Source organism: Mirounga leonina, unplaced genomic scaffold (assembly GCF_011800145.1).
Source record: "Mirounga leonina isolate KUSES-001 unplaced genomic scaffold, KU_Mleo_1.0 Mir_93, whole genome shotgun sequence".
Lineage (NCBI taxonomy): Eukaryota > Metazoa > Chordata > Mammalia > Carnivora > Phocidae > Mirounga > Mirounga leonina.
This window is the reverse complement of record NW_023270854.1, coordinates 57,003,386-57,030,634: the sequence shown is the minus strand read 5'-3', so window position 1 is coordinate 57,030,634 and position 27,249 is coordinate 57,003,386. Positions and strand designations below refer to the sequence as shown.

The 27,249-nt window shown below is 40.7% G+C and overlaps 1 protein-coding gene across 3 annotated transcripts in view; it reads right to left on the bottom strand.

Moving 5' to 3' along the window:
• The window catches only part of PTPRM (protein tyrosine phosphatase receptor type M), an 806,716-nt gene that overhangs the window by 153,232 nt on the left and 626,235 nt on the right, over positions 1-27,249 (bottom strand). For all 3 annotated transcript variants that reach the window (XM_034995810.1, XM_034995812.1, XM_034995813.1), the window contains 3 exons: positions 17,590-17,741; positions 13,658-13,732; positions 8,464-8,651 (listed from right to left, as the gene is read on the bottom strand). In XM_034995810.1, coding sequence (XP_034851701.1) covers positions 8,464-8,651; positions 13,658-13,732; positions 17,590-17,741 — 415 coding nt within the window. The remainder of the gene's footprint in view (positions 1-8,463; positions 8,652-13,657; positions 13,733-17,589; positions 17,742-27,249) is intronic.

Sequence of the window (27,249 nt, the reverse complement as noted above, 5' to 3'; positions counted from 1 at the left end):
TATCACTGGTCCTTGTGGGGTTCCGAGGAGCCAGGCAGGCTGATATCCGCAGACTGAGTCTCCTGTATTTCTTGACAATGAAAAACTAGAGCAGGAGAGGGGCAATACTGGAGTGACCTCGCTCTCAGAGCTGGGGCACTGAGATTAATGGGCAGCATCTGCTGCTGCCGAGATGCAAAAAGGCAGAGTTGGCACTGTCAGTGGGACCGCAGGGCTGGATGCGTCCTCTGCCAGAGGACAGAACGCTTCAAAGCAAACAAAACCACAGAGAGGAAAAATAACACTCCTGCCATGAAATCACAAGTCAAATCAATAAACCACAAGGTTAATTTCCATAGGTTTGTAGCTCTGTGGTGTTGCGTGAGGAAGTGACTGGCACAATGGAAAGAACATGGGCTTTAGAGTCGACGGATATGGGATAAATCCTGCCACTCGATGGAGGGATGGCCTTGGGGAAGTTACTTAAATTTGGCATCATTTCCTCGTCTGTAAATGGGTATGATGATGATGTACTAGCTTTGTGGCTAGAAAGATCCCTATGCATGTGTGCATGCGTATTTGTGTGTGTGCGTGTCTCTGTACAATGCTGAACACATGAGGTGTTAAGACAGAGGTAGGTACCATCAATATCATGATCAAAACTCTAAGAGCCAGTTAAGACTTTATGAAAAGTCTGCTCCTCCAAACTTTGCTCCTGCTGAAATATGTCCATGATAACACAAATTACTTTGATGAGCTTTCAAACTGTATAGTTTCTCTTCTTGGAATGGTCATGTTAAAGTCACACCTAACTAATTCTACATTATTTCTGTTGAAATTAAATAAGAAATTTAAAGCAAACATGGATTATAAATATTTATCCTAAAAATTTTAAACACATGGTTGGCATTCAGTGAGTAGAATGATCATCTGGACCCACATCCATTAGTACCAGTTTTAAATGATTGGTTATTGGTAAGGTTCAACTTGGTCAGCACAGTTTTTTCTGGTTGGCTGTTGCTAACTCACTCGATCCTGTATGATGATTTATATCATTACATGTATTTTGTCATAGTTCTATCCATCTTTAATTTCATCTTCCCTTCTAGGGGTGTGTGTGTTTAAATACGCAGAAATCAATTTAGCAAATATAAAGTAACTTCTATTTAGCAGTGGTTGTCAAGTATCTATTGAATAAGTCAGTTAATATATAGCCTAGCATATTATCAGTTAAGATACTGCCCGCTGTATTATCCATTGATATGTTGCCTATTACGTTACTTGAACACAGAGCTATGAGACAGTGGAGGGCCAGGTTGTTTCTGATTGTGAGAACCAGGAGCGCTCCCAGAGGAGGTAACATCTGAGTTGGGTCTATCAGAATCAGGCCCATGAAGAGGGAGCTGGAAGTTAGTCTAGGCAGAGGTCACAACATGAAGCATTGCCCAGAGTCATGAAGGTGCTTGGGGCAGAGAGATGACAGTAAGGCACGTGGTAGAAAGTGGCCGCAGTTCAAAATCAAGCCTGAAGAACAGGCTGAGATTACGTCATGGAGGTCTGAGGAGACCATGCTAAGGAGTTTCTCAGACTTGGAAGGAATCCACACAGAGTTTTGAGCACCACACGTGATAACATCTTTCTTTTACAAAGAAAACTGACTGCAGAGTGGAGAAGGAAGAGAGGACATGAGTGTGGAAAGGTAAGTTAGGGTACTTTTCACGATGGCTCAGGCAAGACGTGAGGACCAGGCAGTGGGGTTGGAGAGGAAGGGATGGAATTGAGAATGGTGGGGAGGGTGAGCATTCAGGACTTGTAGGCGGCTGATGTGGCAGTGAGGGCGAGGGAGGGGGCAAGGACGGCTGTGCTGAGGCTCGCTAGGCCAAGTTAGTGGGTGGTGACACCATCCGACTGATCCCAAACACCCATGAGGTCAATGAGAGCTAGGACACAGTCACATTTGCAGTCCCTTCTGGGCCGGGTCCTGTGACTAATGGCATCTGACACTAAAAGCATGTTAACAAGTGGGAAAAGTACTCAACTTCTCCCAGGGTAGAAAATTCTAACCACCAGCTTCCAAATGGAAACCAGACAGTTGACCAGAGGTGCTTGAAACAAGCTGGTAAATGTCTGGGCCATCAACTCTCATCAGAGGGAAGACACACTGTTGTAGGAAACAACAATTTCTAAGCAAATTTTCTGAAGTTTGAGCTTGTACGTGATATCATCAGGGGCATGGGCAAGAGACAACTGAATTAAAAAACCAGCTAACACATAAGAGGTCCTGAAAGCAAGCACGACAACATGGAGCATGCTAATAAAATAGAATAGACAATTTTTGTATTTGCAGTTTAGAAAAAAAACCAACGACTCATCGTAAAACCAATTCTTTCTACTGCATTATTTAAAAGCATGCAGAAACTTTTATCTACCAAGAAAGTATCTATAAACGCATGCGCTTGACTTGCCCCAAATAGCTTGAGCAACTTCAAAATTTCAGAAAGAAGTTTTTATCTTTTTCTCATGGACCAGCTCAGCATCACCATGATAATTAAAGGAAAAAACATGTCAAACCTCACTTGGCTGCTACAGCTATTGGAGGCACAGCTGTTGTGATTCTTAATGCACTTACAGCGCCTGCCAATGCTCCGTCTAGCTCCACATCCTTAAGCTTTCAATGGTTTTGCTTTGTTTGTTTTGTATCCTGTGGAACAGAAAATAACCTGCACTGATTGTGGCAATTGATTGACTCAGCTGGTGCCTCAGAATATGAAATGGGAACTGAAAAGCACATTTGAAAAGTGTGTGGGCTGGAGGTGAGCAGGAAGGGGGTGCCTCCACCCCAGATTGCGCAAAGAAGCATGGAACCAGCTGTGTCAGGCAATGGTTCTATCAGCTAAGTAACACAAAGTACCTTTTATTCTGCCTGCCTCTCCCTCTGTTTTCAGGGAGTGCACTGTTCTTAAAACTTTTTGAGAAGTATGTACAATTCTCCCTCTGTCAGCTAACCTCCAGCAGGGGGGAGGCAGGCAGCCCCAGGGAGGGCTGTCTTCCCAGGCTCTGGGGCTGTCCCCTCTAAGGATCCACATCTGTCTTCCCTGTCCTGTCCTGTCCAAAGGCATCTGAAGCTGAATGAGGAATTGTACCTGCAAGGTCCACAGAGTGGAGGCGGGTTTCCTTAACGTTTCGTTGGCTTCCCTGAGGTGGGAGGCAAGTAAGCAAAAAACAGATGTTGAAGGGCAACTGAGATGTTTTAATAATAATTCCTTCTTCACTTGCTACAACCTGGTCAAATATGAACAAAAGCGCCAAATGTTAACAATTGTGCTCCATTTAACAAAATCGGCTATTTTGTTAACAGGGGAAAATATCTAATCCATACATTTTTTTTAAAGACTTATAAGGGGCTACCAGGAGATAGACATGTTTTAAAGACAATCCAGGGTTCAGAAAAATGCATAGGTTGTACTTAAGCCTGAAGATTTTGGCATAACATCTTCAATTTCCCAGTTTAAATTGAGCCGAAAAACAGTCTCCATGTTCAATTACAAAATCAATCGCCAGCGCTTATACCCTTGAGAAATATACAGGAGAAAAGTAAGTGGGATGAGAAGAATACTTTTCTAAATATATTTAGATATATATGTATACACTTATTTTTTTTTCAAGAGCAGGCTGCAAAGCGTTACTTAGGTTTATAAGTTTTAGCTCCAGTAATTGGAAAATAAATTTTTGTGGCCCAGAGCAATACCATTAGCTAATGAAATAGTGCCATCTGTGTTTTTCCGGATGCCCTAACTGGGAGTAGTTTTAAAGTGCTGTCCTTCCTTTCTCTTAATTTTACAGTGATAGCAAAATGTGTTCTTTCAGAATTAAGCAACTGTGGTCCTACGTAAGATTAATGTCTTTTCTGCTTGGAGATCCAAAGGGACTTCGAATTAGTCATAAAATAGAGAAAGAAAGAAGGCCTTCTGGGGCCAAGGAGGGGGAGAGATTTGCTCTCCAACCCCGCAGGATCCCCGCTGAGGCTCCCTGGGGCAGTGACAAGTGACAGGGCACAGGACACCCGTGTCTAGAATGGGGCCTGTCAGTTCAGGGAGGAGCAGCAGAGTCATCGGGACTCCAGGGGACAGAGGCCCAAGTCTGCGGCAGGGCGGGGGCGGGGGGGGGGGAGGCGGGGAGGATGGCTCAGTCCTACCTTGTATTCCTCCTGCGTAGCTATCTTTTTTTTCTCCCATTTTTGGTAAACCCACAGATGTTCCCCAAGGGGTTAGCACAGACTGCTCTTTGCTTGTTGGGAGAAAGAACCAGCTCCTCTTCTGTAGCAACGTGAACAAACTTGCCCTTTCTGTTCCGTCTTTCTCCCGAGATCCCTGATCCACTCTCTGATGACAACCTGCCATTTTCTGTTCAATTCAGCATGTTTACTTTTTTATTGTGATTCATGTCTGAGTTTCTTTTGAATCAAATTACTGCATTTCCCTGGTGAGATATGCCATATGATGATCTTGTTAGAACAAAATCAAATATAAAATTTGCACTCAGTGCTGCTCAGCCTCGTCCCCACCACATGTCTTCCCTTTGGTTTGGACACACTTCTGGCGGCTACTTGAACAGTAATGAATCCTTCCAGCACTTAGGACAATTTTCAGACATTTCTGTCTTGGAAAAGATAAAGACAGACGGGTTGAAACAGTGTCAACATAGAGAAAGTCACTATTGGGGCTGGTTTTCCCCAATACACATGGATTGAAGAAAATCAGAAAGACCAAGCGATTCATTTTGGCGAGTCACAGCAGTAACTGGAGACTTTCTTGACATTTTATCCTCAGAGATGTAACATCATTCATTGTTTCAGTGAATCCTGAAGCCAAGCATTCCATAGATTTTTTTTTTTTTTAATGGGAATGGAGCAATCTAGTTCGTATTACACTTTTCAGTGAATAGTTTCCTCCTCCCCTGTACTTTTCTGGGTGCTGATTATCTTTCAAGCAATTTCTGTGTGCCTCATACAAATAATGTTTAACAACTAGGTTGTGCTAAATAGTGCAGGAATGAGTCTCCATCCAAATATAGGAGAGACTCATGTTATCTGAGTCTTTCTTCAGTTCCCATGGCTTCCAGAGTGGTGTTCAAACTTCTTGGTGGGATGCTTTGTGATCAGAGCCTGACTACCCGTGACCCCCAGCCCTTCCTAGGATTGGGCACAAGCACTACTGCCATTTTGGAGTACACCCCATTCTCTAGCTTTTGTGTCTGCCTGGAATCTGCCATCTTCCATTTCCTGGCCAACTCCCACTCACTTTTTTGAAGAAAGAGTCATCCTCGCTCAGTCTGGTACCCCAGACTAGCCAACGTGCCCCCAGGGGCCTTGAAAGGACTGCCGCGAATCTCACTTGTGGGGTTTAAGCTTACAGACCTGCTGTAGTCCCTGTATGGCTGCTTCCTCCAGTGGCGTGAGCTTCCGGAGGGTGAGCGTGGGGCAGGAAGTTCTCCATGTCCCCAGCACCCAGCAGTGCCAGATTCACAGCACCTGAGTAGTATACGCTGGCGAATTAACGAGCACAGCAACTTGTTAAATTAACTGCCTCTCCTCCAACTTTTGTTGCCAAAGACACCCTAGAAACTTTTTTAGAAAAATAAACAGTATTTGGTGGTCTATAGTCACACCATTCCCTAGGACTTTCCTAATTTAGATATGAAAATATTCTTTTAGCAATAAAAGGTGACAGCATCTATTTTGAAATACTTATTTTCTCAAACCCTTTGTCCACAGAATCAAACCTACCTACTCATTTAAGTTACCTTTTAATGGGAACTTTGGATGATACATGATACATGGTAAGGAAACCACTGAGTGTTTTAGATGAAACAAAAATGTACTGAGCCATAGTGTGACTGGCTTATTCTATCCTCAGAGTGCCGAACACAAGAAATGACAGAGATGAACTGAAACCACAAAATGACACAATCTCCCTGTAAAGAACACGGTGTGAACTTTTCTCTTGGATCTTATTATAAGTTAGTATTTTTCTCTTTTACTGGTTAACACTTCAACTAAATGCCAGATTCAAGTCTAGCACTTATGATGCTAAATGAGGTAATCCCCACAACAAGTTTCTGAGGTTGACACTATAGGTATTCCATTTTATGGATGAAGAAACCGAGGCCCAGACAGGGTAGACAGCTTGCCCAAGGTCACCCAGCTAAAGAGATGCAGAGATGAGCTGGAATACAGGCAGTCTGGCCCCAGAGCCTGTGTCCCAAACCACAGTGAGATTCACACCGCACCAGGCAGCCAGGGCACTCCTGACTTATGGTGTGGATTAAATGAAAGGCTGCACACTCAGCTGCACGGTTCACAGAGGTGTGTATGGAGCACTAGGATTATCCCCTACAGAACCTTCCATTTCATAATTCTCCTCGTAACACCTCCCTATTTGTTCCTGCTTTCCTCTCTAGCATATGTGCTTTTTAATTTTTTTCCCTTTTTTCTTCCTTCCCTCTTTAAAAAAACCCAACAAACTGATAATGGTCTTGGTGTTTAAAAGTATTTATCCCCCCACCCAGTTTATTGAGATGTAACTGACATGTAACATTGTGTCAGTTTCAGGTATGCAATGTGATGATTTGATACATGTATATATTACAGTCCTCTCTGATCCATGAATAGCTAGAATGAGAAAAAGAGTTTCTTGAAATGTAATTAATTAATACAATATTTTATTTCAGTATAACAACCCTTAATAAATCATTAATTATAAACTGCTTCAAATGAGTATAAGCTGTTCTAGTTTGCACTTACAAGTCATATTTCTTCAGGAGATATGAATGGGAAATGATTTTTTTTGTATGTTTTCAAATATGCCTCATCTATAGTGTGTTATAGGAAGTCTTGAGGTATTTTTATATAGTCCACGAAAAATGGGACTCAGGTGATTTTATGAATTGTATTTGAGCCTATAATCTCTTTGACATTATTAACATCTTTAATAAACATCTGAGCAATATCTGCATTCAGAATATTGGATAGAACTAAGACATCATCTCTATTCATTAGGCTTATATTTTCTCACTAACCTAATTTTGTCTTTCATAAGATATTAATGCTTTTGGAAGTCTTACTCTTAATCCTATTAATTCGTAAGCTAGCCTTTAAAAGTGCATGAGGAAACATGCAAAGGCAGTCAGTTTCACCAAATTACAAGCTAAATTGTTAAAGGTAGATCTAAGAACTTTGGGGTTGCTAAAATGCAGAACTTTATCTGAAAATATTGCCTGGACTGAAATCCAACCCTTGAGGCCCAGTTTCCCTGGCACAGCAGGCTTCTGAGCTCAGGTCACTGGCAATGCAAGGAGGATGCTCATGTCAGCAGAGCAGAGTGTCTGTCCGTTTGTCCACGTTGGCCTAAAGACCCACTCTTAAAAGCAGCCATGGCTCAGCTCTGACTGCTATAATGAAATCTCTGGCGATTCAGCTCAGAAGTGGGGCTAAACCCAAGACAACACAGCATCTGGGGCATGAAATGAAGTATCATCAGTGTCCCCGAGGGGGGAAAGAAGCAGAGTTTGAAACTCATAGGGTACAGAGGTGGTAGGAACTGATTTCTAAAATACTCTTAATTCCAGACAAAATGTTTCCCAACTGTGAGTTGGTTAGGGAGATGTAGTATCGCAGACACATTCTAAAATGGCCAAAGCTCCGTATCTATGTAATCTTGTTTGTACTGTATGCAGCTGCTACTTTTTTCTCCACCAACGCGTGTGAGCTCATTTTATTTAATAAGGTAAAAAGAGAGGTCCACCCCCACTATCTTCCTCCCCCTCACCGGCCTCAGCCGCACGCACACACACACAAGTGATGGGATGCTTCTTTGAACCCTACTTCTTCAAATCAACTAATTCTCTCCAGTTCTTGAACGACTTTCCAACAGAATCAGCTAGGGGCCGAGGTGGTAAAGTGAGCCCTACATTTTAGAGAAGGTGAGAGAACATCACTGTGCCTGGAAATGTCCCCAGAAGCTGCCCGCACTAGATCTCAGCACAGCCACGCACTCTGGGCCGGCAGGACAGCGGCTGTCATGGCCGTGACACTAGCCAGCCTCCTTTCCTGGGGCCTAATCTCCACCACATGACATCACTGGTTGGTCTGTAATTGTTTTAAGTGGACAGTTTCTTCCTGGATAACTACTGCAACATTATTAGGATTTAACATCAGACTTAATTATAGAAAAAGCCAAGAAGCGTAATCATGAATGGGGAAAGAGCCTGCTTGGCCTCTGTTTCGTTGCATATTTACGAGGACGAAGGGAAATGGTGAAGTGGTCCTCCTTTTCCCATTTTACATACGTTACCTTTCCGGTAAGGAGTCTCACCACCAGATGGAAATAGGTCCCTTTCTGGCAGCCCCCTGGGGTCCTGCCGGCTGGCTACAGGAGTTGGGAGCCCAGTCCCAGGCATGGCGCCCAGGAAGGTGCTCGTGCTCACCTCGTATTCCTCCTTGAAGCCGTAGCCCTCGGCACACTTCATCTGCGTGATGTGCTGGAGCAGGTCGGCCACCCGGATGGCGGGGTGAAGCTGCCCGGTCTGGTAGGGCACGTCGGCCGGCTCTCGCTTCTTGTAAGTGTGCGACTGCACCAAGCTGCTGGTGTCGCTGGCCATCGTGTGGCTTTCGTCTAGGAAAAGAAGGCCACGGCGGGCATGAGGGAAGACCAGTGGGCTACGTGGGGGGTCACTGAGAATGCTCAGAAGCTGCCGCTGACATCCCCTCCACCTACGGCTCCAACAATCCCCACAGTGGCTCAGCGAAAAAGAAAGGCTAGATGTTTAGAAATTTAAATGGGGTTGGCAATACTGATAGGAATGAGGCAGAAATCCTTGTTTTTACAAAGCAGTCCAAACGATATATTGCTTTTACAAAGCTAGTTGGTAGGAACCCTTTAGCCTTTGGGCGCTCAAGTTTATAGAAGTTTTGGTCTGAAACTTCACCAAGACCTGGCACAAAACCAGCCTTGTCTTCTTCCGAAGAGTCATTAACTAGCTTATATGATGAAGTAAATAAACTCCGTACAAATGTTCTGTGAGCAAAATAAAAGTGCACAAAATGGGCTGGCTTATAAAGCTAGCAACAGAAATGTGGACTTGACACATGAAATCCAAAGACAGTGGAAACAGAAAACGGATGAGGAGTCACTTGCATGCTCCAGTGTCAGAAAGCTTGACAGAAGGTTGTGGACCAGCACATGACACATGGAATGTTCTACAAGAGCTAACATGCAGGCCGACACACAGCAGAACCAGCTGGCTTTGTCAGAATCTACAGATAAGACACATACTCCCATTCCCTCCACACCTTTCCAAGGGCGAATGGGGGAACTTACCATTTATTGGCACTTTTAAGAAGGTACATATCAGGAGAAAAAGAGGAGGAGAAAAAGGAAACAGGGCATAAGCAATAGTACTGTATGAATAATTACAGGTAGTTTTTATTCTGTGCTTTACTTTTATAGTTAAGTTTTCTATCTGTAGGTGATCAGAGGTCAAAGCCTCAATCCTCCTATCACCTTAGGATGGGGGTGTTTTATTTAAGCACTCAAAAACAAAAAGGAGGTTAAAATAGTATCATAATTGCTTTTCATCCCCCATGAACTAAGTAATGACTAAATAAGTCTTATTTGTATTCGACACATTTTCTCATTTAAATTTCTTGAACACATCAACCAAATTGTACTATAAAACTAATGTCAAAATTTGGTCAAATAAGCCTAAAGAGGCTGTATTTTAATGGAAGACTCCTAGTACATTAGATTAATGAACTGCAGAAATTGTAGCTATTAAAAAATGTCTGATGCAGGAAGGTGTTATTAGATTAAGAGTTCCACGTGCTACAGGTTAGCTCATTATAATGCTGAATCCCTTTAGCTGTTTTGTGATTGAGGATATGTCTCATAAAATGTAATGCTAACTTCACTTAAAATGAGAATGTTAAATCAAAATTAATTTCAGGTATAATGAATTAAAACATATATACAAAAGGATATGTTCATTTTTTTAAAAAAATGACCAGATTGTTTATCAATAGGGAATTCAGCTAAGGGTATTCTTTTTTTTTTTTTAACTGGGAGATTCAGCTCCAGAGGAAATTTCGTTCAAGGGCACTCGGTTGGCTGGGCCTGGTTTTCAAACCTTAGTTCTATCTACATCGCAAAACACCTGGGGATGCATGGTATGGAAGGTGGTACACAAGTGTGTAGCTATGTTGCTGTTGCTGAAATGGCACCTGGATCACTACAAGGTGGCTAAAGACACAAAGACAAAATAAAAAGGAGTGGTACGTTGATTTCATGATTTTGGTTTTCATTTGGATTTGCTTTGAAATTAGCAATTCAGATGTTCCCATTCTATTAGAACAGTCACAAATAAACCGGGACATTTTCACATCAGATTTGCTTGCTGGCAACTGCCAAGCTCATAAAGTGGGATACAGGATCCCTGCCGAAGGACAGACTCTATGGAGCTTTTAGCTACTCCAGCAGGAAGTTCTGTTCTTTATATTAAAATAAATGGAACATTAATTAGTTTCCCCCCTGTGCCTCTCTCATTCTCTCCGTTTTGTACCTTTTGGGATGAATGTAATTAAACGCCCTCCATTGTGGACTGACCTTCTAAACTTCCCCTAAATGAATCATCTGGGCCTTTCTTGTGGAGACACCGCAGCCTGGTAGGGCTCTGGTCCTAGGGCTAGGCATTCTTGGAAGGTTTAATTCCCAGAGCGGCCAGCACTGTTACCACCATACTGATCACGCCCCGCTGCATTATGATCTCCACCTCATTACTAGTGTGCAGGACCTGTCTTAAAGCATTTAAACACTACCGAGGCCATCTAAGAAAGGAGAGCTATTATCGAGTACATAGATATCAAAGAGGGAATAGAAGGCTTCTCGTGCCATCTGTGATATGAAACTGGGTCACCCACACTATTAGAAATTCTTGATGCCACCAAAATTAGTGGTTAATCAGTTTGCTCTGACTTAAAAAGAATAATTACTGATAAAATATATCATTTGACATTGATTTCCTATATTGGTTTAAGAATTACCAACAATTTTTTCAGTTAAAAATTACGCCTAGGAGGAAATCAGAAATAAAGCTTCTCACCAACAGTTCTGATGGTTTTTGGAGAACTGCGAATTAATTCTACCTACATTCTTTCATAGACTATCTTCAATTCTCAACAAACCAGCTGAAGAATCTAGAATTGAAATGAGTGCTATGTTTTTGAGGGGTGTGAGGTGTTCTATCTACTTATTAAGCAGTATCAACATCTATCAAAATTTGTCTATCAATATCTGTTTATCTACATCTATCTATCTCCCTCCCTCTCTCTCTCTCTCTCTCTCTCATTTTTTTGGCAAGAAAAATGACATAAAGGCATACTAAAGCTCTATACATTAGGCTGGGCACCTTAGCACATAAGCATAAAAGGAGGAGATAATACAGGATTTAAGGGTGCTGAGCTCCAAGTCACAGCAAAACGTTCTTGTCTGTATAAATTGTTAATAGTGCTGTTCCCCAAAAGTGCCAGAGTAGATGTATGTATGTCCAGCTTATCATCTTCACATGGTGTCAAGGGATCACTTCATTAATCCTTACTATGCAATATAGAGATTCACATCTGCACCAAACACCGTGGGAGGAACGGTTCCCAAGAACCACCATTTGCTGTGTTGGTACATATATAAGCCAGACATGATAACAGTTATTTGTCAATCTGGCTGACTTATTTTTCACAGATGTGCATCATTTTTGCTACTTGAATTGTCTGTTCAAGTGATTCCCTTTCAGTAAAGAAGCCTAACCAAGTTTAAAAGATGTCCTTAGTGTTTGTACTAACAAAGCAGTGACTGTAAAAAATGATATTTGTTTAAATGAGCTTATCTTAATAAGATAAGATTGCTGTGCAATCTGAACATTTTCTTCCCTCTGACAGTGCATGTCTTAGCCCTCCCCACTCCAGCTCCCCCAAGGTCAGAACATCTACTAAAGGAGCTGCAGACTGAATGCCACAGCACACAAAGAAATCACAAATCTTTGCCTATCAAGAGATTCTGCAAATGTCATCTGCATGTAGATTACTTTGTTCGGGTGCCTAAAATTAGCCTGTGCCCCTTACTTATGAGAAGAATAAAAAACCAGCCTTTTCCCCATATAGCTGGCATGAAAAGGGGGAGAGGGCTTTAGTGAGCTGTATTCATTTTTGTGAACCCCAAAAATCTGGGTTTATGTCCATTCTTACACTTCTGTCTGAGTTCACTTGTAACTCAGGCAACAAACTTGCTCAAGCCCAGAAAATATCATAAGAAAAACAAATCGCCCTATCTACAAAAATCATAACAACTTAGAGAAAAGAGAAGCACAGGGGGAAAAATTATGTTGCAAAGATATCAACCCTTGTAAAGAGAATTAGGAAGCAGAAGTCAAACAGCTGAGGATGGAACTTTTGCTACAATGAATTGGTATATACCTTGAAGTCGATTGTGTTGTGCTCCTTCTCGGTAAGGTTAGTAGTAGAAAGAGAACACAGCCGTGATACACTTGGATTACTGATGCATCTCAAATGCAACAGCAGCTCATGCTTATTTGGTTATCAGAGCCAGGTAATGCCATTTCTCCAGAACCTTCTTACACTGGACAAATGGGATTTTTTTTCGGCTCCCCATGGGGAACATTTTATATTTTCAATGCATTCTGCCCCACTGGGCTAACATTTTATTTCATTTCTAGTGACATCTGACATATAATAAACCATGACACATAATAAACCATGTGATTATAAAGTGCCATCTTGTCACTTTGCTGCTGAGAACATCAGCTCCTTTGAAATTCTACTGTGTGACAGACATTTTGGAATGCTGGGGGTGCCCTGAATGGCTCTGAGAAGGGAGGCCCAGATTCTGCTGTGATCATTTTTCTGCATAACATTTGGCATAATTAGAAAAATGTTATTTTTGAAATTGAAGTTTTTAGAGCTTAGTGATAAGTGAAAATAATAAGAAGTGATTTTTACTTTTACGACTGTCACATTACCGAATTCAGCTCTTGTAAGTACACAGCGGAGTGATGACATACTGTGTTTTCCCTTGGGATCAAATCTGACTTTAAATTCTGAACACAGAAAGGGAAAATACTAGAGCTGGGCTCGCTCATTTGAATCTTTTAGTAGCATTTCCAACATACCCCAGGCAAACCCTTCTTATCAATGGAGACTGTTTGGAGAGTCTTTTTATTATCTATGCCCTTCTCCCAGGCCACCCACAACCCCCTTGTCCTGCTTACAATCCCTGTGTCATACAGAACTCCAGCCTCCTAGAGAGTGGCCACTGACTTTCTAAATTACTCCTGCAGTAAACTGTGATAAAGGGAAATGTTCTCACCTAAAATTGCAGTTGGCACAAATGGGTCTGTCATACATCATAAGCAGGTCAATGCAGAGAAAGTAAAAAGAGAAAGAACAGTAAATGATTGATGAAAGGCCCCCCACTTTTCCCGCAGAAAGCCATAGAAAGCATCGGGTTACAACACATCAAACGTATCAAGCATCATGGACAGCAAAGTGAGAGCACGGATTGATTCTGATTGCTAAGGGGTTATGAATGGATGGAACAAAGGAAAAATCTGTTACCTGGGTAGTAAGAATTGGGCACCGATGTGCTCAGTGTATTCGTTTTCATTGTAAAGGACGAGGGTGAAGACACAGCTGTAAATGAGAGAAGGACTAGTCAGCAATGGCAGAGAGGCAGTACCTGAAAATACAGCCCTCCGAAGTCACTCAGAAGGACACCGTGCTGGTAGAGACTTGACTGAAGAAACGCCAGACATCTACTGAAGTCTATGTGGTAAATACTGTCATTCCCCACTGTCTCCAGGGAATCATTTGTACTTTAGGGGACAAACACCCTTTTAACACTTAAAAGATTTTCTTACTCTACAAATGAAGAAAAATCCTCATAACCTCTGCCGCCATTTTGAATGGAGAAATTCATTAGACTTCTATTTATTTTGACTTCTAGCCTTTGCTTGTAGAATTCTAGTATCATGCCAGCGTTTTTTTTTTTTTTTTTTTTTAAATAACTAAGGGTATGAGGAGGTGTCTACACATGGATTTTGGAGAATTTTCTGAAAGTCAAGGTTTTCACAGTTTTCTAACTCCTCTCTTTCCTCCTATTTTGGATATTCTGAGAGTTTTCTATAAGGTTATGACCTGGTTTACAAAAAATAAAGGTGATATTTTGTGTGCACTATATTTAAGGTGAAAGCTACATGCCTACATATTGTTCTGTTAGTCTTTTCAGTCTTTTTAAAAATGCACATTTTTCAGTCCTCTGAAAGACTCAGGATTTAACTATTAGACCCTTTCTCCCTCTCTGTTATTGGGAGGGAAAGTCGATCCCATCCAATTAATCTGATTTCTTTGAAAGTGGGTACTTCCTTTTTTAAAAGTAGTTTGTGAACTGTCTTCAACATCTTAATTGATTAGTGCTTTAAAATCATTTTAATTTCATTCAAGTAATAAGGATAAATAATTTGAATGTGTTCAAGTGTTCAAGTTGGTTAAATGTAAGTCTAAATCTTAACTTTCTGATGTAGTTATATGATTTATTTGATGCTAAAGTTCCAGATCAGGACACTAATACCCAATTACATCATTTTACTATGGGAAGAAGTACCAAATCCCTGTGGATATTGTACGTTATCTCTATTCTGACATGTTAATATATTTTAGCTCTCCTGGAGAAGTTCCTCTATGACAGTGTTTTTTTTAACCACTGTTTATTTTTTTAAAATGTAGAATTAATAAATGACACACCAAGAACCAGAACCCAGGCTGGTTGTCATTTATAAGATATTTTTCTAAAATAAAGAGGTATCATATTTATAATGCATGTTTATGGTAAACTGCCAGGAAAAAAGAGGGTAATTGATGAAAATAAGAACAAAAACCCTGAGTACTTATAAAATGTGCTAGGGTCAGCAAGAATAATGTCTATTACCTGCAGACATTTTTATGTCATTGGCAAAAGTGTGCAAAGCAGATACAAAATAGCTGTTTATTTTCACCCTTTAAAATATATTTTAAATACTTTTGTCTTTAGTATAAAAATGAAACCCATTCCTACTATACATATTTATTTTTCCCCTTTGTATAACATATTAAAAGAAGATGGTACAACTCCCATTTGATTTAGTAGGCAGATTATTCCCCATTCTTATAAATATGCTTGTGCTTATTTTTAAATTCTCCAATTTCATTTTTCTGTCTCATTTCTAAAAGCTACTCACCTCCCAGCCCTAAAAGACCTCAGACATACCCAGACTTGTAATAGGTTTGGGACTGGAAGCCTAGGGGTCTAATGAAGCCCTCTCCTGCACGTTTCCTTCCCCAGTAGTTCATAAAGTTACCGTCACGGTCACTCCAATGGTTGGGGAATGGACAGCACCTAGTCATTGCTCACAGAGTGGGAGGAAAATGGAAGGCCTAGCTGTGTTTCCTCTATCAGCTTTATTGACGGGAAGCATAAAATAATGGCTTGTGGCAGATGAGCCAAGGAAGCTGATACTGATTTCTACAGCAACCTCTTTGCCTGAGCATTTATGGATTTCCACAGATACATTCACTTTTTAAGAAATAACTGCCAAATTAAATTTCCTGACCAGAGGCAAATATCTCCTGTTGTTCAAACTTCAAAAGCCTAGAAACTAGTCATCTGGGCAGGCAATTTCTAGTAAATTTATGCGTGAGGAATTTCACCACGAAATAGGACATTTAGAAAATTAACGGGTTATCCTAGAAAGTGAGAGCACCTGGGCGCCTGGGTGGCTCAGTCGTTAAGCGTCTGCCTTCAGCTCAGGTCATGATCCCAGGGTCCTGGGATCGAGTCCCACATCGGGCTCCCTGCTCGGCGGGAAGCCTGCTTCTCCCTCTCCCACTCCCCCTGCTTGTGTTCCTGCTCTCACTATCTCTCTCTCTCTGTCAAATAAATAAATAAAACCTTTAAAAAAAAAAAAAAAAGAAAGTGAGAGCACCTATCCGTGTGGCCCCTTTCATAATGACGTTGAAGAACTAACCACTACTATCAAGATTCTAACCCTGTTGGTGATAGGCAGGACTATTCCCACCCCAGCCCACAACAGTGTATCGTAAATTGCTTTATTTTGGCCATTAAATGAATTATATATGTGTATGTATATATAAAATATTTGATACAAAAAAAGAGAAAATTCTATGAAAAAAGGATGTAGTTTGTGGGATACTGGAGTATACAGATTATGTCGTTTACACTGAAAATGATACTAAAGGGCAAAAAGCAATGACCAAGGATGAAGAGAGCCACCCTCCCCACTGGGGTGACAGCTGACAGAGATGTCTGCTAAACTCCTGCTCCACTGGGCCGGTATGCATATAGATGAATGAATGTAGTGCCTCTAAGTAGGAAGAGTGGGCAACTGTAGCTACCATAAATAGAAAACAGTCTGCGGTGAAGCTCTGGGGAGCCCCGCTGAATGCAGAAGGGCAAAGTGTGGGAGAGGTGGACACTGACCACGTAGTGACTAGAGAGAGGGTGGGCAGATGGGATGCCTGGGGGCTGTAGCAAAAGAACAGGCCGAGCAGGTGGTCTGGACACGGCACACACTGTCCACGTTGGTATCAGCCCTCTCACCCAACCCCCGAGACCTGATTTCTGTGCTTCTCAGTCATGGTTCCAGACTTTCTGCATTTTTATTAGTGTTGGTGATAGCTGCACATTTTTTCCATCCTCTTGCTGTCCAACATGCTAATTATGCAGCCAGTGTCAGAGTCAGTCTGTGGGCATGGATTTCACACAGTAAAGAAACCTCTGCCCTTGAACCCAGCATGGCCATGAACCACAGAATCAGGCATCCACGGGGGATTTACTTCTGGTCTCTGACAGGATCACCAGGGACACCACAACAGCGCCTTTTGTTCTTCACATACTCAACTGAATTGTTAGCTTTCTAAAATAATGCCTTGTACCTAGATCACAGGTGGCAGTCTGGGAGGGCATGAGCTGAAGCTTGGTTTACCCACCTGGTGTGAGATGTGAGACTTGCAAAGTGGAAATATAGCTTAACTTATTAATTGCCATTAATAGCCCTATAATCAAGGCAGAACCTGTCAGCTAAACAAATAAACAATTAACTTGTTACTGCCATTTAGTGAGCTGTTTAGAACAGGCTTCCCTGTGTAATTCCACAACTGGCTAGCTTACAAACAGGATCTCGACTGCAAAAAGGGTGATGAGAAGCAGGTGTCTTCCCCTTCAAGAAGAGAAAAGCCTTCATGTCAACACTAAGGCTTCACAGAAACTTACTTGTGGCTTCCTGCACTCCCTGGTCTGGCCCTATCATCTCTGCTATATCTTCCTCTCCTATGCAACCCATGGCACAAAGAGTTTTCAGAATTGCTGAAAGGGATGGAGAAACTAATAGGGCATAAGAATTCTTCAGGGAGTTTTGTTTTTTATGCCCTAGTCCTATCCAGCATCCTGGAAAACCAGAGAAATGTACTAGAAGATAAGACATGTGTGCACTTACATCTCCCGTTCAGATTGTGTGTGTCCATGAATGAGAATGCCTCATCGCAGTTGGTGCCTTGCTCGGCATAGCTCTTGTCCATTGAGTTCACCATCACAGTCATCTCCTGCCTCGTGCTGCTCATTGTCTCCTTCCGCTTCTTGGCTAGTTTCCTTAGGACAAAGAGTTCATTATATAGACATGCATGAGAATGGAAAATGGGGCTTTGGCATGTGTACTTCGTAACGATCAGGAATAACTTCTACTGAATTACTCGTGTTCATCCCTAACATCTATTTATGGTGCCTTCTTGATGTCAGGTTCTCTGCCAGCTGCAGAGACAAAGAGATGAAAAATACCCACGGTCCATCCTCAAAAACCCAGTGATATTAGGAACACACAGCCTACAATATTACTTTCTGTTTCTCCTACTACATGTTAAATTAAAATGACCACTGGCCATAGTACAATGTGTTCATAATCTATTTACTAATAAGCTTCTAGAGCTACTAACTTTTTACTAAATTATTTTCTACATTCAGTGGCAGAGAGTAGATGCCCTGGTAAATACCTGCCAAACAAAACTGAAAGAATCCAAGGATGAATCTATGAGGCATATTATTGAACTAAAATACAAAAGTAGGCAAGAAGGGAAGAAAGCAATATCATTGGAGGATGTGCAGAAAGTTGCTGGCCATGACATTCAGCCTGACTAGGGTAAGAGGGGCTCACACCTCAGGTGCACAGGAGGGCATATCCCGACTTCTCAGGGAACTGTGACGGGACTTAATTCCACATGACCCCAGATTAGGTCCTCACCTAGGCTGGTCAGCAGAGCAGAAGGTAAAGAAATTTCAAGTTGCTGGCTTCCCTTGGAGAGTTTAGCAGAGGGGTAAGCCCCTATGTCCCCTCCCTCCTTGGAAGAGAATGCAAAAAGGTCAAGGAAGGTAGAGAGATTTCCAATTCTTTTGGAGATACTCTGGCCTCTGAGTCCTGCTCCCTGACCACTCAAAACTCATAATCTCAAGTTACAAATACCTGGACAAAGCCATAAAAATGTAAAAGACCTGACATACAAATAAACAGATAAAGCAAAAATTTTCAGCTTTTACTACTGGAGGTTGTTTTATGTACCTGGGACAGCCAAGAATAAAATGAGAGATGCTTAAGGAAAAGGTATAAAGTGAGAAGGTTTAAGACTATTGCACCATAATACCAAAGATATTATGTCCTAAAATATTCTAATTCTGCCTAAGTACCCGGCAGCATTTACAAAAGAAGATGGCAGCTCTTTCTAGTAAATCATCTTGACTGATTGACCTAGGACACAGCAGAATTTAAAATGAGCCACATAATCAAAATCACGCCCATATTAGGTGATTGCTAATGCAATGTAAGACATTGACAACATTAGACCATATGGATAATCTTTATTGTCATTTCCAAATGCCACATAATCCAAATGCTTTCTTGCCTGTAGTTATAATAATCTTTTAATTTCATACATTGAAGGCAGAAGGGTTTCATTAATAAGTTGCCCTTTTTACTACTCAAAGTTGTTAAAAAAAAGATACATTTTAAACAGAAAGATGAAAATCATCTATAACTTCTAGGACAGTGTTAAAGTTGTACAGATTTTTAAAAAGCAACCAAGAGTGGCTTCTTTGGGAGCTGGCATTCTTCTCCTGCCAGCGTGCAGACCATGATGATCTTCTCAAAAGCCCCCCCTTTTCCCCCCAGCAAGCCATGCTGGTCTGAGCTTGGATGCTCTCAACAGGTGTTCTGGACAGAGGCAGCCACCAGGCTTGGGCTCCATAGCTGTGGTTACAATAACACGTTTTCTCTCCACTTCTGAATCTGCCAGCTCGTTGGAAAAGCATTCTTCAGCCAGGTCTCCCCAGGAACACTGAAGTGGAGGACTGAGATAATTAGCTCCATAATTTGGGCAAAAAGTCCCCTTTCTGCTGGAATTTCTTTGACTTGCTTTGGACTGATTTATGCAGATGTCTGCCTCCATATTCTCTTTTGTTCTGCCCAAGAAGAAGGGCTTTGTCAAGTTCACCAGACTTCCCTCTTTCCCTCTGTCTTTTCTTGCTTGTGTTCTAATCTAATCCTTACAGGTTAGAGATGACAGCGAATGTGCTCCTGGTGGTGGTGGGGGTGGGTGGGTGGAGGGGGATGGGGGATGTGTGCACCCATAAAAGCTAAGCTTGTACTGGAAAAGCTCTATCTCCTTTCTAATCCTCCATCTGTGTGAACTAATGTCAGTGATGTCAAGCTACACACTTCGTTGCTGATCATTTTTAAGCACAAAAGAAGCCCATTAAGGACCCATGAGAGCCTGCTCAAATTAGAGGTCCTGTCAGAGACCCACAGCTTTAAGCTTATATTAAGCACATACTCTGTTCATGAATATTCTTCAAAACTTGGCTCACAATGTCCTCAAGCTCCAGCAGATGGATCTCCCATGGAGGTCCCAGACACTATAAATTTCAGGAAAAAATAGAAATCCAGATTTTATGTGGCCTCCTTTAATTTTTAAGTGTTGTCAAATAATTCAAATTCAAAAAATTAAAACACGATGTGGCCCCAAAACAGCATGTTTGTGGTACTTCTGCTCTCCATTAATGTAACAGCACTTAGATACTTAATTGTATTGGAATGGAAGGGAGTGGAAATTAACATACAGTGCCCAATAGATAGTGACAGTACTCTACAAGTGTTATCTCATATAATCCTAGTCATCTTGTAAAAGCCCTTCTTCCTAATTTACAGATGAGGGAAACGGGCCTCAGAGAAGTAAGGTGACTTGTCCAAATGGTAGAGCTGAGATGGCACTCCAGATCTCTTGACCCCAAAGACATTCTAGAACAGTGTGTTATTTCTAGTTAAGTTTCATGACATTACGTTTCCTTACAAGTTACCTTACAATTACCACCAAGTTGTATGAATACTCTATCTTCCCATAACTAAATATTATGCTTTGAAAAAGCAAGAGTAACTTACTAGCACCTAGCCAATTACACAGAGACGGTATTCAATATGCTTGTTAATTGAATTAATCATTATCATACCACAGTGTTATTAAGGAAAGTTTTTCTACAACCTACTTATCAAAAGTAGCTGGCTTGGTTATGGAGGTTTTGAGTCATTGCTTGGGGTTTTCATTTGTTCTCATACACAGCTAAATGCTGTAGTCCATAATTACAGAGGGCTGAAGAATGCTGGATTTAGAACTGAGGCTTGGGAATGACTGTGGATAAATGGAAGTTTTCACTTTCTCTTTTTTCTATTTCTCTTTTAAGCTTTGTGTTTCAGATCTGTATTTTTTTAAACGAAAACTTAAAACTTTGTGAACATAATGAAATAAAGTGTTTTGTGCAGGGAAACCCCTAAAGTGAAGGGAATTCTCTTTGCAATCTTATCTAAAGATGTAAGGAAATTTATTTTCCATTTTGATTTTTAACAAATTGTTTGCCTAAAGTATTTCAATCTCCAATCTCCAAATTAAGACTGCATGAATCTCAAAGACCCTTAATAATAATAGTAATGATGATAATATCTAAAAATGGATCATAAAAAATTGAAGAGAAGACTTCTGGTTTACAGTCTAACATATAAAGAGCTTGGAAGTTATCACTCTATTTTGACAAGTAAAAAGCTGAACAAACTGAAACTTGGCAACTCTCCTTAGCTTTGTCAGATAATTGAGGTCACTGAGGTCACAGGACTGCTCCCCAAACCATAGAGACAAACAGGTGAATACAAAGAATCATGACCCACCAGAGCAGAAGCCCATGAGCAGAAAGCTCTGGGAGAACCAGCACAAGACTAGGAAAACCTAAGCTGTAATTGATCAGTTACTGGAGGCTCAGGAGGACAAGTCTGGGACTTCAAAACTCTAGGGGCATCCAGTCTTAAAGGATCCCCCACACTTTTTTGAGTTTTATCCCCAAGAGCCCTATCAGGTCTACAAAGTAAAGACTGGAGAAAAAAAAAAAAAACAAAACCCTTCAGCTTCCAACAGAAGGAGGTGGAAAGCAGCCATTTTGAAATACACCCAGAGCAGAGCATTTCTGTGCTTCTTGAAAGGACGGGCCCTCAAGAGAAAGTATTACTAGAGCCTAACCTGCTGGGGTTTTATCAAAGCCTAACTGATCTAAGCGAAGAGAAATACTCAACTCCAGCTCCCTCCAGCCATCCTGTCCCACTTAGTGGTGGGTTACTGAGAAGCACTGGTGAAGGTCACAGCCCAGGGGCACAAATTCCCTATAAGACTAAGACCTAATCATAGATCTAGAGAATCTTTCCTTCTCCAATACCTACTATCACATTATAAAAGACCTATTCACAGATGTTCCTTTTATTCAGTACACCAAGTCTGGATGTCAATAAAAAATTATAAGGCATATTAAAAGGCAAAAAACACAGAAGAGACAGAGCAAGCATTGGAATAAGAGTCAGATGGGGGGCACCTGGGTGGCTCAGTCGTTAAGCATCTGCCTTCGGCTCAGGTCATGATCCCAGGGTCCTGGGATTGAGCCCCACATGGGGCTCCCTGCTCGGCGGGAGGCCTGCTTCTCTCTCTCCCACTCCCCCTGCTTGTGTTCCCTCTCTCACTGTGTCTCTCTGTCAAATAAATAAATAAAATCTTTAAAAAAAAAAAAAAGTCAGATGGCAGGGATGTTGGAATTATCAGACTGGGAATTTAAAATAACTATGATTAATATGCCAAGGGCTCTAATGGAAAGAGTAGACAATATGCCAGAACAGATGATAACATAAGCAAAGATGGGGATTCTAAGTAAAAAAAAAAAAAAAAAAAAAAAATCAAAAGAAATGCTAGAGATCACAAAAGCTGTTAACAAAAATGAAGAATGCATTTGAGGCGCTCATTAGGAGAGTAGACATGGCTGAGGAAAGAATCTCTGAGCTGAAAGCTAAGACAATAGAAATTTCTAAAACTGAACAGCAAAGGTAAAAAAAGACTGCAAAAAGAGAGAATATCCCCAAACTGTGGAACAACTACAAAGGTGTAATATACATGTAGTGAGAAACCAGAATAAGAAGAAAGGAATAGAAACAATATTTGAAGCAATAGTAATGGAGAATTTCCCGCAAATTATGTCAGACACCAAAACAGATCTCAGCAGCTTTGAGTATACCAAGAAGGATAAACACCAACAAATCTACACCTAAGCATATCTATTCAAACTGAAAAAAGTCAAAGATAGAGAAAAATACTTGAAAGAAGCCATGGCCGGGGGGCAGGGGGAGACACCTTACTCATACAAGAGCAAAAATAAGAATTGTATCTAATTTCTCCTCAGAAATCAGGCAAGGAAGAAGATAGTGGAGTGACATATTTAAAATGTTGAGAGAGAGAAAAAATAACCTAGAATTCTGTACCCTGTGAAGTGTGAAGGAAAAGCAAAGATTTTCTCAGACAAAAATTGAGGGAATTTATTGCCAGTAGTCTGCCTTGCAAGAATTTTTAAATGGAGTTCTTCAGTAAGAAGTAAAATAATATAGATCAGAAACTCAGATCAACATAAAAAAGGGAAGAGGACTAGAGAAGGAATAAAGGAAAGTAAAATAAAAACTTATTTTTCTTATTCTTAATTGATCTAGTAAATAACAGCTTGTTCAACTTAATAATAGCAACAATATAGCTGATGATAGTTTATGTGTAAGTGAAATGAATGATACCAATGATACAAAGGATAGGAGAGAGGAATGAGGAATCCTTTATTATTATAAAGTACTTACACTATCTGTGTTGCAGTATAATGTCATATGAAAGTGGAGTTGGATTAGTTGTAAATGTATATTGCTAATTCTAGGGTAACACTAAAAAGAGTTAAAAAAAACTAAGAAAGGAAAGAAAATGGAAAAATATAAAATGCTCAATTAAAATTACTAAGGCAGAAAAAGATTGAAAAACAAAAATAGGAACAAAGAAGGGCAATGAATAGAAAACAGTAACAAATATGGTAGAAAATAATTCAACAATATCAATAATCACTTTATGTGTTAATGGTCTCAACACTAATTAAAAGACAGAAATTGTCAGAGTGGATCACAAAACAAGACCCAAATAATACGTTGTCTATAAGAAATCCACTTTAAAAATGAAGATACATATAAATTAAAAGTAAAGGGATGGAGAAAGTTATATTATTACTGATCAAAAGAAAGCAGGAATTACATTAATTTCAGACAGAGGAATGTCAGAGCAAGGAAGGTTATGGGAAGTAAAGAAGGGCATTACATAATGATAAAGGGGTCACTTATCCAAGAAGACCTAATCCTTAATGTGCCTAACAACAGAGCATCAACTCATGTGAGGCAAAGCTGACAGACTGCAAAGAGAAATAGACGAATCCGCTATCATAGTTGGAAATGTCACCACCCCTCTATCAGAAATGGACAGATCCACAAGGCAGAAAATCAGTAAGGACATAGTTGAACTGAATAGCATCATCAATCAACTTGATATAACTGACAGCTATTGAATACTTCAGTTGACAATATTAGAATACACATTCTTCTCAAGTTCACAGAGAACATTCACAAAGAGAGAATATGGTCTGGGTCATGAAACACACCTTAATAAATTCACAAGAACAGAAATCATGCAATGTATGCTCTCAGACCACAGTGGAACTAAATTAAGAATCAGTATGAGAAGACAGCTGGACAATCCCAACAATGCACAGAAATTAAAGAACACTCTTCTTAACACATGGGTCAAAGAAGAAACTTTAGGAGAAATTTTAAAAGTATTTTAAACTACATGAAAATGAAAACACAACTTACTGTGTTGAAGGCAGCAAAAGCAGTGATTAGACAGAAATTTCTGGCATTGAATGCAAATACTAGAAAGGAATAAAGATCTAAATCCAAATATACAAAGAACTCTTAAAAGTCAACAACAAGAAAACAACCTAATTAAAAAGTCAGAAAAAGACCTTCACAGACACCTCACCAAAGAAGCCTTACAGATGACAAGTATATGAAAAGATGCTCCACATCATATGTCATCAGGGAGCTGCAAATTAAATTAACAAGATATCATTATGAACCTATTCGAATGGCCAAAATCCACAACATTGACAACACCAAATGCTGATGAGGATGTGGAGCAACAGGAACTCTCATACATTGCTGGTGGGAACGCAAATTGGTACAGCCACTTTGGAAGGTATTTTGGCAGTTTCAAACAAAACTAAACATACTCTTAGCATATGATACAGCAATCACACTTCTTGGTATTTACTCAAAAGAGTTGAAAACTTATATCCACAGAAAAACCTGCATACAGGTGTTTACAGCAGCTTTATTCATAAATGCCCCAACTTGGCTGCAACCAAAATGACTTTCCATAGGTGAATGGATAAATATATACTGTGGCACATCCAGACAATGGAATGTTATTCATCCCTAAAAAGAAATGAGCTATCAAGCAATGAAAAGACATGGAGGAAAAAATGCACATCACTAAGTGAAAGAAGTCAATCTGGAAAGGCCACATATTGTCTCATTCCAACTATCAGCCATTCTGGAAAAGGCAAAGCTGTGGAGTCAATAAAAAGATCAGTGTTTGTCAGGTGGGGAAAGAGCCATGACTAAGCAGAGCACAGAGAATTTTGAGGTCAGTGAAACTATTCCATATGATGCTGTTAGAGTGGATACATGTCACTGTACAGTTGTTAAAAACTACAGCATGACACTGCCAAGAGTGAACCCTAATGTAAGCTATGCACTTGGAGTAATAATGACATGTCAATGTAGGTTTACCAGTTGTCACAAGTGTACCACTCTAGTGCTGGGTGTTGAGAGTGGAGGAGGTGGTGTGTGTGTGCGGCAGAAGGTATATGGGAAGTCTCTGCCCTGACTGCTCAATTTTGCTGTAAACCTAAAACTGTTCTAAAAATAAAGAAAAATTACAATAATGCCTGGAATAGAATTAGAGGGAGAAAAAAAATGTTACAGGCCTAAATTTCCAAACTTGAATAAAGGTGGGGAAGAAGAGAAATGTGAGATGGAATCAAATTAAAAGAATGGTCCTTCATGCTCATTATATTCCATTACTTCTCTTATATTTCCTGGCATAAAAATAAGAAAAAAAATGTGATGGGGGTGAAAGAAATGGGAGAAAACTTTTTGGCAAGTTATTCAGTGTGTGACAGTATGCATCAGGACCAGTAAAGAAAGCATGGTGAAGAATGAACTCTTGAGCTATGTGTCCTTCAGAATGGCTGCCAGTCAGGATCCAAGTGCAGCATGGTTGCAAAGGAAACAGAAGTAACTCTTCCTCTTATCTCCGCTCTGAAACTAAACTGACTGGAAATTGTGAAGGGATCACGATGGAAGGGCATGTTGTCACAGATATCCAGCAAACTCAAGGGGAAGGAATCCAAGGCTCAACCTCAATATGGACCCTAGTCACTCTATTTATTGCGACTTACCAAAAAGCATGGCTTCATCAAAAGCATGGCTGCCGCCTCTCCCACTCCTATTAGAGACTCTGCCATGTTGGGTTATATCAACAAAGATCGTGACTGAGAAATGACTTAGTGGCACTCACCTGAAGATCAGTTGTTGGCTATAGAAAAGATGTCTTCATTTTTTAAACTATTTGTCATTTAAAAGTCTATTGGGATGGGGGCGCCTGGGTGGCTCAGTCGTTAAGCGCCTGTCTTCGGCTCAGGTCATGATCCCAGGGTCCTGGGATTGAGTCCCGCATTGGGCTCCCTCCTCAGGGGGAAGCCTGCTCTCCCTCTCCCACTCCCCCCACTTGTGTTCCCTCTCTCGCTGTGTCTCTCTCTGTCAAATAAATAAATAAAATCTTAAAAAAAAAAAAGTCTATTGGGATGGCAAAACTTGAGGATTTTCAAATTGCATATAGACATAAGAATGAAGAGGCAAATGGCTTTCTGGTCCTGGCTTCTACAATTAAGCGTGTGCTCTGACTTAATTAAGGACTGGGGTGGAGGCTGGAACCAAGAAGAAGTATTTAATTTTTCTCACAGTAGGGATGAAATAGATATTGGCTGAGTCAAAGAATGCATACATTATACCAAATTGCTAAGATCCAAGAATGCATACATTATACCAAATTGCTAAGATCCAGCTGAATAAACCTAAGCAAATAAGGGGCTGTCTCCTTAAAGATGGATCTGTGAGGGGGCACCTGGGTGGCTCAGTCGTTAAGCGTCTGCCTTCGGCTCAGGTCATTATCCCAGGGTCCTGGGATGGAGCCCATGTCGGGCTCCCTGCTCAGCAGAAAGCCTGCTTCCCCCTCTCCCTCTGCCTGCTGCTCTACTTGTGCTCTCTATCTCTCTGTCAAATAAATAAATAAAATCTTAAAAAAAAAAAAAAGATGGATCTGTGAGAGTTACCAGATAATGTTTTTAAAGGTAAAATTTTAAGGGAAAAAACAACAATGGTCTGACAATTATTTCAGTTCAAAAGAAGTAGCACTACAAACAAAAACAATGAGGACAACAATTATAAAAACTTATGTAGAACTTCAGATAAGCCAGGAACTCTATGTTCATTAACTCTCTTAGTTCGTACAACAGCCCAGTGAGGAAATTACTATTATCATTCCTATCTTAGGGAGAGGGAAACTGAGGCGCAGTGGCATTAAGTTGCCCAAAGTCACAAGGCTAGAGA